This window comes from Micrasema longulum, unplaced genomic scaffold, assembly GCF_059751315.1.
Source record: "Micrasema longulum isolate JH-2025_06_02 unplaced genomic scaffold, ASM5975131v1 h1tg002305l, whole genome shotgun sequence".
NCBI lineage: Eukaryota > Metazoa > Arthropoda > Insecta > Trichoptera > Brachycentridae > Micrasema > Micrasema longulum.
Window position 1 is genome coordinate 1 of NW_028279457.1, and position 13,199 is coordinate 13,199.

The 13,199-nt window shown below is 29.0% G+C and overlaps 1 protein-coding gene across 1 annotated transcript in view; it reads left to right on the top strand.

Moving 5' to 3' along the window:
• Positions 1-2,512: 2,512 nt before the first annotated feature.
• The window catches only part of CASK (peripheral plasma membrane protein CASK), a gene marked incomplete at its 5' end in the record, with an annotated part of 76,862 nt that continues 66,175 nt past the window's right edge, over positions 2,513-13,199 (top strand). The window contains 4 exons of the mRNA XM_088239915.1: positions 2,513-2,581; positions 8,609-8,638; positions 11,557-11,655; positions 12,674-12,812. Coding sequence (XP_088096041.1) covers positions 2,513-2,581; positions 8,609-8,638; positions 11,557-11,655; positions 12,674-12,812 — 337 coding nt within the window. The remainder of the gene's footprint in view (positions 2,582-8,608; positions 8,639-11,556; positions 11,656-12,673; positions 12,813-13,199) is intronic.

Consider the following 13,199-nt stretch of genomic DNA (forward strand, 5'->3'; position numbering starts at 1 on the left):
TGAAACGAAATGAAACGAAATGAAATGAAATGAAATGAAATGAAATGAAATGAAATGAAATGAAATGAAATGAAATGAAATGAAATGAAATGAAATGAAATGAAATGAAATGAAATGAAATGAAATGAAATGAAATGAAATGAAATGAAATGAAATGAAATGAAATGAAATGAAATGAAATAAAATAAAATAAAATAAAATAAAATAAAATTTTAAAAATATAAAAAAATATTTAAAAAATATTAATAATAATATAAAATTATGTAAATTAACATAAAACTAAATTAAATTAAAATATTATTTTACCAAAAATTAAAAACATTTATGTTTAAACCTAGGCCAAAGGGTGAATGTGTGTTAAGTGGTCACTAAAACCAGCCAACGACAGGTCGTCATCCTTTAAAACGCCTTGACTTCCATTTCTGCTTCTTAAAATCTTCTCCATCTCTGTGGCAATATAATATGGTAATATTGACAAATTCTTAGTAGGTGAATCCTTGTCTATAAATAATTGTACAAACTCAAATCGTCGTTTTTTACATTTCGAAATCTAACGTTTATTACTTTTTAACCGTTATATTATATCGAGATTTTTTTCATTTTTTGCTGAATCAAAAGTTATACTTACTATATATATATTATATTGAAGGTTTTTGTGTTTTATTGTATGTTGGTGTATATTTGTATGTTTCAAATGTGTCTTTTATTCTTTAAAAAAAAAGTCACTAATGACGCTTCAGTCAATGGCGCATCCGACATTTGCTATTACTTAAAATTGCTTTCAAAGAGCGTGCTTAGGAAGTCACCGAAAAACACATAACCCAAACACACATTTTCCGGCTTTTTCCTTTTCCGGACATTACTATCATTCTACATCGACTTCAATCAATCAATTAAGTATTTACTATTTACTAATCCCAAGCTAAATATTTCAAAATATAAATGGTAGGGCTTATATTTTTGTACAAAAGTATTATTAACATTTAATTTCTGGCTCTTATAAATTGTATTTATTTTACTTTTTTTCAATTGTATTTGCACATCGGCAGGCTTTAAGTATGATGTCAATTTCATGCTACCAGTCAATAAAATAAAATGTGTATTTATTTTTTAGTTTTAATATCATTTGAAAAAACAGATAAAGCTTTGATAAATAAATTTATATCGATACAAGTCATCAATAAAAAAAGGGGATAAAAGGAGAGGAAGAAATAAGAGTTAAAAGAAGATGTAAGAAATGATTTTTCAGATTTAGTCATGGCAGAAAAAAATATGGATGTTCAATTATTTTTATTTTTATTAGTTAACCTTTACTAAACATGAAAATATACATACAGAAATGATAATAAGAACAATTCAGGTTTAACTTGTCAAAAAAAAGTCATGTTCTTGTGTTTGGCAACTTTACAAAATAATTTAAAATAGAAACAAAAATGCATAGCAAATAAAAAGTAGGTAGTAAATAAAGAAACAATTAAAAATTGAAAAAATACGTAGTAACACTTAAAATTAAACTAATAAACTAATAAAAAAACAAAATTATTTCATTTACGTAGGCATATATATATACATATATAACGTTACATATTGTCTGCATATCGTCGCGTTGGATAAACAAGATTCTATCAAACAAAATATGTTTTTTTTACTTCTAACTTTTTTAGTATTTATATATAAATATCTATTTTCCTCGAAATTTCAAAGAAAAACAAAATCAATCCTTAACTATTAATTAGTTTATTAAGACAATTTTAAAAAATGCTAGAAAAAATAATGTCTTCATTTCAAACTTCCATGTCTCAAATAAATCATGGATATACATAGAACCTTGTTTCCCCAATGCGACGATATGTTTCGAACCAAAAAAGTTGCGAGGGGTGTTCACTTACCATGCGTTAGGTCTAAGGTTCGATTCCTGAGAGGGGCAACATGAAATATTTGTCTATAAGTTGGTTTTACACTGCTAAATTTCACTGTCTCTGGATTAGCACCTGAGCGTTTGCGGCGCGTTGTGAGCGCAGTGAACTCAAATATACGACAATTAAGTGTAGTATCCATAGTGAAAGCGCGAGCGCGGCAAAGCACCACTACTGCGCCCTTTCCGCGCCCCAAACGCTTCGTAATATATCCATGCACTTGTACTGCCCGCCAGATAAGAATGCTGGTACGCTTACACAGTGACCGCTGTGTAAATTATGTGTTAACGAAGGCATTGAAGGAGATACATTGCATGTACTTTACGGGTTTGGTGATTATGATTATCGAATAATGTATTTTATTTATTTTTTATTCAATTTAATCAACTACAAAAAAATTGTAAGAAAATAAATCTTTACATGTATAAATATTTTTTGCTCCTTGTAAGATTAAGCTCGACACAACAATATTGAATTTATACCCTTTAAGACTTAACTGTTTAATTAAGACATTTTGAAATAAATCTCTAATGACAATAAATCCGTATGGCAGGAGGAATTGCGCATTTCAATTAATTAGTTTAAATTTATTTTAGAGAGAGGCACGGGGTTCTGTGACCTTCAAGATCGTCCCTTCCTACAGATCTGCCCCACCCCCCTGTGAAGTAAGTATCTTTTCATCACATTGCTATTTTACCCTGATTTATTTTCTGTTTATTGCTCCGGTCTTGTTTAAGAAAATTATAATCGTTGTCCTTAACTCTATTACGATACCTAGGAAACCTATACAGAATGCAATGAATATGTATTAAAAGAGTTAGGAAGTTCAGTGTTTTTTATATATTTTTTTATTTTATAAGACTATTGAACTAATACAATTTTTTTTATAGATCGTTTTATCAGCGCAATGATTTTTTGAATTTTCGTATTTCTGAATTAACTCCGTGTGCGACGGCAGAGGTTCCCTTTCGCTTATTCTTGATCAGTTCAGCCCATTGGTCCGTTGACGGAAGGCAAACCGGAAATCTTCCATAACTCTCTTCTCATTGGTTGATTCATATGAACTAGCTATAGTTTCTATACAGGGTGTTCTTTAAACTCTGTCACATCTGAAACCACGATGATCAGTATGGGCAAGTAGACATATTAGCATATTTAAAAAAATATTTAGAACGAAGAAAATTTAAAAAATAAAATATTTTAAAAAACCATTTGTTTTTTTTTAATATTTCATTTTTTAAGATTTTAGTCGTTCTAAAAATTTATTTTCATTTGCCAATATGTCTTCTTGCTCATACTAATCATCCTGGTTTCGGATGTGACAGGGTTTAAAGAACACTCTGTATATCATTATCATTTTTAGCATGAACACTTATTTTATTGTAAATTTGTTTATTTTGTAAATTTATTGACAATTATAAGTTGCTAGAACTTCACTCGTCTATGCACTTTGTAGCTGCAAGACGATTAGTAATCTAGCTTCAATAGGTAAATGTTATCTTCTGCCAAATATCTTCACTTAGTAAACGGGGTTTAGAATTCCAACTGTCCATACGCTCAGTAGCTGCAAGACTTGTTGTAATCTAACTTCTATTTTTATAAATTTGTTTTTTTATTTTATATTGTAAAATATCACTAGAACTCTAAACTTCGTTGTCAAATAAAAAAAATGTACATAGGGGCTAGATTTCTTATTGTCCATGCGCTCTGTAGCTGCAAGACGTGTTGTAATCTGGCTCCTATATATCATAATTGGAGACGAGAAACTAGAATCCCAACCATCCATGCGATCTGCAGCTGCAAGACGTGCTGGGATATTTATTTATTGTACAGCGCCTTTAAGGTGATATTCACAAAAATGGCGCTTTATAAATTATCCATAAATAAACTAGTGATGTAGTTTTTAATTAATACATTTTTTGTTATTTTTTTCGTCCATTTACAAGAAACTTTGCCGTACAATTTAATGCTTCAATTTTTACTGCGCGCAAGAAAACATTTGTTGTATCCAATTTCCCGTGGGGCTGAAGTTTTTCATTCAATCATTATTTGAAAGGTTTTTTTAACATCCCATAATAGTATTTTATCCATTGTTTTCTTCGAACATATATTTTTTCTGATATTCGAAAATGAAATAAAAATAGAGTTAATACTTTATGTATTTTTATAATCATTATTTGATTGTTTTTTTTTACTGTAAAGTACTCCTTCCACATCTCGAAAACCATTTTAAAGATTAAGAGTCTTCTAATCGGTTTCAACCATTTTAAAAGAACTTTTCTTTGTTCAAAATCGAGAAAGGTTATATATATTATTTCAATTTTATAAACCGCGATTTAAATTTAATTTTAGTCTACCGCTTTCATTGCTTCTTTTGCTGCGAGTTTGGCAAATTATATAAAGTGATTTTGTCGGATATCGCAATTTTTTCTCAAGATACTGTTTTTGTTTCGTAGAATTTTGGTAAGATTAAAAAAAGAAAACAATTCTTTAGTCTTTTTTTTACAATCCCACTATGACATTTTATTTTTTTTAAATCCTGTATTGTTAGAAAGTTATTTTTAAGTCGCAACCACTATGTGATATTTTAAGTGTTTGTTTTTTTTAAGATGAAGAAAACAAGAGGACAACAAATTAGTCAATAATGTATTCTTCTTTATTATTTTACATAAAATTAGACAATAATTCATGGCATCTTTACTGTACAGTACACTGCAAGAACATTGCGAGCAGCTTCGGTAGTTTTATTCTCTAATGCTCACTTTCGTCTACTTGACATTCCATTTTGAAGGCTTGTAATCAAATAAAATAATAAGTACAAGGTAAAAGCAAGCACAATGTCTTGTAGAAAAGAAAATTTCATTTCGAAAGACGTATAACTTTTACCTTTCTTTTCGATTTGGTGCTCATTTTTAAATTTTATAAAAAAACTGACACAACTTATGTCGATAATAATAATCATAGTTTATTAACAAAAATAACAATTACTTTATCTACTTCATACACACTTAGGTAATAGATTTCTCTGGATCATGTCTAGTCTACCTAACTAGGTACAACCTGTTTTAAGGCAGACATTTTTACGCAAAAAATAATCAATAACATTACTTTCTACTTGTTAATTTACTATGCAGTTATACAATATAAATTTATTATTTAGAAATGTATTTTGAGTAAATTTTCCGAAGATTCTCGTCGTAAACCCAGTAACCAAATTTATACAAATTTATTAAATTGAATCTGGGTCATGGTTTTGCAATCTTTGGGTAATATGTTAAATATTTTGGGGATAAGAAACCTGAAATTTCTTTGCCCAAATTCAGAGATTGTGATAAACCCCATGACCTATCCTCTGGTTTGACTTCTGGTAGTGTGGGAGTGTTCTTTTTGGGATTTGATAGAATAATTTACTTTCACAAATATTATTATTCTAAAAATATATAATTGCCTTATATCTATGATATCAAATTCATCAAATAACTTGACGCAAATAATACCTGATGCATTCATTTAAATCATAAACTACATATTTACATTGATGTTATAATACACACCTCAAAAAAAAATACACAATTAAAAACCATTTATTGTAATTTAATAATGTTTTGGAACTGTACAATGAAATTATCGTGTTCTGAAACCGGTCGCCACATGATTTTTAGATTTTACCCAAAATATTTGCATAACTTGTTACATTGCTAAGTACCGAAAAACACGATGTTAGTGCTAAAATATTATGTTTATAATTTTTTAATTGTATTATTTTATCCCGGCTTAGTCACAATAAAACATATGAATAAAACAAAAGTTACATTTTACTCTAGGATCCCTATTATTTTGAACAGAACAACACCGGGTGTAGTGCCGTACGAAATAATAAAGTATATTCGCCAACACTAATAATTAGCGGCTGGCAGTGCTGGCACACGCGCTGGCACATACGCTGGCGCACGTTCCGTTGGTTGTCGGTTTTTTAACACACACCAGGCACTGGTCATCGCATCCACACGTTGGCCGAGCTTTTAGTACGCCATGAACTACCGGAAAGGGTGCACGATTTTTGTTCATTTTTGACGTCTGCATATTAGCCCGCACCGACGGGTACTGAACGACTCGCCAACGTGTGGGCTGTTTAGCGATTTCATTGCCAATACGCGCGCTAGCGTATTGGACAAAGTATTGGCCAGCGTGTAGAGCCGCCTTAAGACAATTAAACATGTCTAAATAAATTGAGTTTTTCTACTGACATTTCTTGGTTGAACTGCATTTTAATTATAATAACAAAAAAACTTATATAGTTTTATTCCACTTTTATTAATAAATGTTTACCGGTGACTGGGTTTCAAACTTAATATACATTCAAAGAAAACTTAAATTCATACAATTGTTATTACCTTATACATAAATTATTTTAATTTATTCTTTTTTATTTCCATAATTGTATAAAATCATGATTTACAACCCCTGTTGCACTTGTATATTATAACATAGAAATATGTTTAGTCTCCCACCAGTCTGACGATAAAACCCAGTCACTGGTAAAAATTTATAAATAAAAATGTATTTTAATTATTACAATTTAAACATGTTTTCTCAATGCTTGCTTAAACTCGTTTTTATTTCAATATCAGTACCTAAATATTTGAAAAAAGTATCGTTTTTCTGATGTTGAAAATGACCAGGCACTGTCTTTAAAATAAAGAGGTTAAAACGTCTAAAAAAAAAGGAAAATTGACTGTGTAAATTTTTTACTTTTTGTGCAGTTGTGATGGTACTGAAAGCCAATTATTATAAAAAATTACTTTTTTTATTTTTTTATTTGTTTTTAAATTATACTGTAAATTGTAATGTTTTTTCCTGGTTATGGTCCTGTGGAGTTCGTGGACTCACGGATTAACAGAGGTCCGAGGTTCAAACCCCGCTCTATCACAACTTTTTTCTATTCTCATAGTCATTTTCTTTTTGCCATACATATGAAACAAGAGATAACAATAAGATAAGATTACCAATGAAGAGAAAAACAGAATCTCAAAACTCATTGTACAGGGAATTGAAGCTGTACAATGAGTCAACTGAAGGAATAAAGGAGATAGATAAGATCGAAATACTTCAAATTAATTTGAAAAAATATGTTATTGTGAAATTTTGATAAAAAAATAGTAATGTTATTAAAAGTTTATATTAGTTCTTAAGATGTTATGAACTAACTTAATAAAGCATAAATAAATAGTAAATTATTTACAACTCGTTAAAAAAGACCCAATTTTTTTTTTGGTTTTTCGTAAGAACGCAAATATTTATTTTTCAGAAAAAAAAACAGCAAAACAGTTTACTGAGGACGTTCAAATAATAACATAAAAATGTAGGAACATAAAAATGAAAATGTTTTAAACATGAAAATAAAAACAATGAGAAGAGTGATTCTGATTACTTTTTAATTAGCTAATCTATGTAGATTAAAAACATTGTCCAAAAACTTATTAATTAAAAAAAAAAAAAATTAAACCAATGAAAATATTTCGTTGAGTGCATTTTTATGTGCTTCTTTATTATTAGCTTATGCAGAAGAGATAATTGCATTTGAATGTTTAAGAAATTAAAAAAAATATAACATTATCATGTTAAGTGGTAGAAGTTAGGTTATTTTTAAAATTACAACAAAGAAGCATTGTTTACCGCGTGTCACACTTGACATTTTGATTACTTTGTCAATGAGGTTACTGTATATATATTTTTTAAAGAATCATTTGCGTTTTCATGATTTACTCAAATATTAAATTTTGAGGGCCATTTTCAACGAGATGTGAACAACTCACTATTAAAAAATAGGAATCATGCAATTCAATTTTAGGATTTCATTGGTTGCGTGGTTTTAGAAAAAAAAATAATTATAGAATAATGAGAATGCGGTAATCTTTATTATTTCCTGTCTACAAAAATTTTGACAACCCTAAAATATTGTTGATAAACTTTATTAATAAATATGTGTAAAAAGTAACTTTGCAAGAAACACTAGTGCTAAAGGAAAAAGGGTAACAGACATTTAAATCCATGATATTTGGGTGATTTCTTTAAATTTCTGTTTATGTTAAAACACGATATATTTATTTTATTATAATGAATTACCACAAAGTTAGTGCTTCAATTATAAATTTTATAATATATTTTTATTTTTATTATTATCACCAAAATCTTTTTTATTGGGGTCGGACAGTTTCTGCAATATTTTTAAGTATGAAAATAAATTTAAGGTGAAAAATGCTGAAAGCTGTCAACCCACATGGATATTTTTAACATTATGTTAGAAAAAAAATCTCTAAAAAAGATTGTATCGATCTTTTTGGTTAGATGCCTTAAGGAAATTAAAAATTCACCATTAATGATGTGGCATTTATCAAAAAGTCAAATTCCGAAAATTGTGGGTTAGGTGGTTTCTGCATAACATGGTCCGTTTAGTAATGTTATTATAGAAAATGCCATATGATTTCAAGCCATTTTCTGGAATCCTTGGTAGTTATTTTAGTGATTTTTTCTTGTTTTTCTTGGTTTAAGCTAGTGGTATTATTTTTTACTATGTCGACAAACACGCTGGAGCGGGTTTGAGCTAAGGAGATATGGGGATTATGTTGTTTTTGTTACAATTCGTTGATTTTTCGCTTTTCTGATATTATATGTTGTGTTTTTGTGGATAGCTCTTCCGGATTAGGCCTTCTCCCGTTCTAGTAAGTAAATTAATCAAAATTAAAATCACATCATCATTTGCATTTTGATGTAAGACATTGTACATGTTGTGATTAAACACAGATTGTGAAGGAGTTTATTTCGAACTCACATATCAAAAACAATTACAAACTACTACAGTACTGTTTCTATAACCTTTATTTTAAACAACCAACAAATTGTATTTTCAAATATATCATTTCTATATCGTCGCCGTTCAGGCAAAAATCACTAACCCTCTAAACACAATTTAAAAAAAATTCGATTTGAATTTTTAATCAGATTATTGTGTATTGCAAGTTTTTTCTATGCAATACAAGTCCGTCCTGTCTTTTTTATAAATTCCATAGGTAATTTTTTCTATCAGATACATTTTTTCTTTATAAAAATAAATATTTGCGTTCTTATAATTTACGCAAATATTTAATTTTGAGGGCCATTTTCAACGAGTTGTAAATAACTCACTATTAGAAAATGGGAGCCAAGTTGGGGTAGAGTGGGATTCGAACCACGGACCTTTGATCCGCGAGTCCGAGGCACTAGCCACGGGACCACAACCCGATTCATATATCTAGAAGATTTTTAATGCGGCAAGATGGCTAAAATTTGTTTGTTAACTTTTGCTTGTTTATAATCTAAAAAATGCAAGCTACTAAAGGAAAGAAATATTAGAAATAATTTTTATTTTGTGGTTAAGAAATAATTTTAATTTCAAAAAATATTTTTTAACATGTTTTTTTTAATGTTTTATTTTATAATAACATTAAATCTCATAGTAAAAAAACAAATAATTCGGATTTACGTAACTTTTTTCTAACTCAGTTACATTACTGACGTTTGTCTCTTAAAAGAACATAATTTTACGCTTCTAATGGCATATTTAACTGAAAACTGTCATTTTTTAGTTTTGTGACTTTTATCTGAATGGCGAGAACATTATGTGTATCCTGCGACAAAAAAATTACAAAAAAAATGTTTATCGTCGTCTGTTGTATCTAGAAAGTACGTTTTAAACCAAAAACCTTTACAAATTTTAAATTAAGCTCTAATATAATTTATTAGCGCAATTACACGCCAATTTTGAATATAGTTAATTAAAATCGTGTTTACGTTATTTTAATAAAATAAGTAGAGTTGGCGTTGTCTGCGAGTGGGAACAAAAAACATAAGTTGTATTAAAATATTGATTTAAAAACAATTAAGCCTCATTAAAATATAAACGCATTTGAAAGCATCGCAATCCAGTTCTTTGAAAATATTGTACGTATTTTTTTATTTTTCTAAATGCAATCCTACCAGTAAATCACTTATCCGATAAATAATAAACTTCTTCACAATCTTGTCACCTAATTTGCTTGTGTCCACTTCACTTGTTTTATTCGTGTTGTGTTTTGTTCGAGAGAAAATAAGCCCGTCTTATCAATTTGTATAGCCGTAGTTTTTGATAATAATTTAAGCTCTTTTCTATTCATTCGACTTTAACATTTTTACATTTTTATTGTATCTTATAAAACATAAAACCAACAGAAAAAAATCAACTTTTATATGATTTGCCATTTTTATACCATATGCTGTATTTACCTTCATATTTTATGTGTTTATCTTATATTATTTTGCAGTGATGATTAAATCTTTTTATTTATTAATATTCATCTTAAATGTCTGCACTATTGATTCGCACGCTAGTAATTTTGTTTACTCGTCTTATGTTTAGTTTATTTTTAAAGCTTCATTTAACATTAAATAATTAATATTATCATTTTAATTGAGATACAGTCCTTGCATCCACAAAGACACAATATTTATTGTTTTATTTTTCATATTTGCATTGGGTGTGTATTTTATATACTTACATTTTTGATGAAAAATATGTTTAAATTAATTCACTTAAAAATAATTTTATAGGATTTGCCTTTTGATGACGTTTATTCTATATATAATAAATAAAAAACTATTTTATTTCTATGTTTTTGTAGTGAAAAAAGTAATTTTTCTTTATTTTCTTATCTTTCCTGTATAAACAATGTTTAAAATAGTAACTATGTATATATTACACACACTTTGAAAAAAGTCGTGATACTTTTTAAGCTCAGTTGTTAATTTAAAATATATATATATATTTGTCATCATAAAAACATGAGATATTTATTTTAAAAAAATTTAAAAATATTTGTCTATAATATCTTACTGAGTTTTCTCTGTCTGCCGGTTTTGAGACGCATCCGTCTCTTTGTCAGGACTCTATTTACAATAAAATTCAAATACCACTAAACACCTTCACCATAGTTGTTGTACAACAATATAAAACCAACTTGCTGATAGGACACAAGCTGTTCAAAACTAACATCAAAGTACTCTTATTAAAATAAAATTATTTCGTGTATGCAAGTTAGTGTCAGCTTCTTGTAGCTTGTGCCCTATCAGCAAGTTGGTTTTAAACAAGAATTTTTGTGAGATTTCTATTGTGAAGGTTTATAGAGGGATTTGCAAGTTAGTATTACTAGTGTTCTAACGAAAAGGCAGGTACGTCTCGAAACTGATAGACAAAGAAAAATCTGTGTATGATTACATGTAAATATTTGCTAATAGATATTTAAATGTTTAAAATACAAAGTAAATGCTTATGTTTCTTTAATAATACTGAAATTATACTCACTTCGTGTTGGTTTTAAAAGCTTTATTTACAAAAAAAAGTAAATTTTTAGTAAAATCTATAAATTTTCAATAAAATATATATATATATTTTATAATATATATTTTAAGCAAATTTTTTCACTCACGCCCATCGCATTTTCACTTTTTGTTTCTGTGTGATAAAATTCAATGTTCCGAATAAGTATGTTTTTTCACGTAATCTTTTTAATTATCGTTCTTCAATGAATTATTTTTCACACGGAAAATGTAACTTAATAAATTGCAGATTTTTGTACGCGCTCAGTTCGACTACGATCCACTCGACGACGAGCTGATTCCGTGCGCTCAGGCTGGTATAGCCTTCAAAACTGGCGACATTTTGCAGGTAAGAATTTTTCTTTACTAAAATTTTCCGTGCCTATAACGCTTAGATATTATCCGTGACTATATCCTACTGAGTTTTTCCAAGGTATACCTGGTTACTACAGTTTAAAAACATTTTTTTTTAACAGTCAAAGAACATTCTTTTTATGTTCCCAATTACACCCCAGAAGGGCTACCTCTGTGTTAAACAATATTACTTTTGACATTGATATTTTCCACGTCTCTGACGGAGGTTTTAATGTAAGATCACTTGTTTGTAACATTTTCTAAAATATGTATGTACGTATTATTACATATTTTACCTTCTAGAGAGTTACATATATTATGTGACTTACATATATTGCAACAGAGAAAAAGAAAATTTCAAGAATAGAAAACCTGTATTCTTTTATATACATATAGTTTAAATAAAGGTGGCCTCTGTGGTGTAGTGATTGAGACATTTGACTCACGCATGGATGGTTCCAGGTTCGATTCCCGGTGAGAACACTAAAAATAAATTGTGATTGTTTCAAGCCTGGGTGTTAAGTGCTGACAATCCACCACTGTAATTGGGCCTCCTGGTCTGTTATGCTGCCAAAAATATGCAAAAATATGGATGTCTAGGCTTTCACGGGTGCATATAACCTGTCATTGACTGGTTTATGTGGATTTAATTTTACCAAAACATTTAAAAATCATCAATCAACATATGGAAGAATAAAATAAATATGGATCTTCAACATTCATTGCTCGTTCCATCTCAGCACAAGACTTTTAGTCTTATGGAGTTGGGACTTATGTTTCAAATAATATGCAATAAACGAATGTATGTTAATCAATAAATGAATAATGTTAACAATTTTACCTGTGTTCAAATAATAATATCTGATCACGCAAACCAGCTAACGACAGGTCCTGTAAATTTATTTATCTCTGTGTTTTAGAATAGGTATGATCATTTGTTATTTTTTCGTGGAAGTATTAATTTGCGTGTATTCTTAAGCATTTTAAACCTTTCTCATTTTAATTTCCTCCAGATTATAAGTAAGGACGATCACCATTGGTGGCAGGCTCGCAAAGATAATGCTGCAGGATCAGCGGGACTAATTCCATCACCAGAACTTCAGGAGTGGAGAGTTGCATGCTCAGCTCTGGACAAAGGAAAACAGGAACAAGGTAATGTTCTTAAATAACACTTAGCCGATCCCTAGCTCTGAGCTTAACAAAACATTCAACGTGACAAATCATCACATTTTGTTTGTAACATTTGTAAAGATCGTAAAGCTGGAGTTCGCTGCTGGTACAATTGTACCACTAACTGGTTTATATGTATGCACGTTCAATTCACCATGTTTAAATACAATGTTTAAAAGTAATTCGTAGTTTAAAGCTCTTGAATTTAAAATATCTTCCAAAATAATGGAAATTGTGATTAAAGCACACTACCATACATACTATCACATTCTTCTGAACAGCATTCTCTTGCTTTATGATCTCTATCATCATTTGGTGTTTTAAAATGTACATATTTTGCAATAAATAGAATTATACTCCTTGTACAGA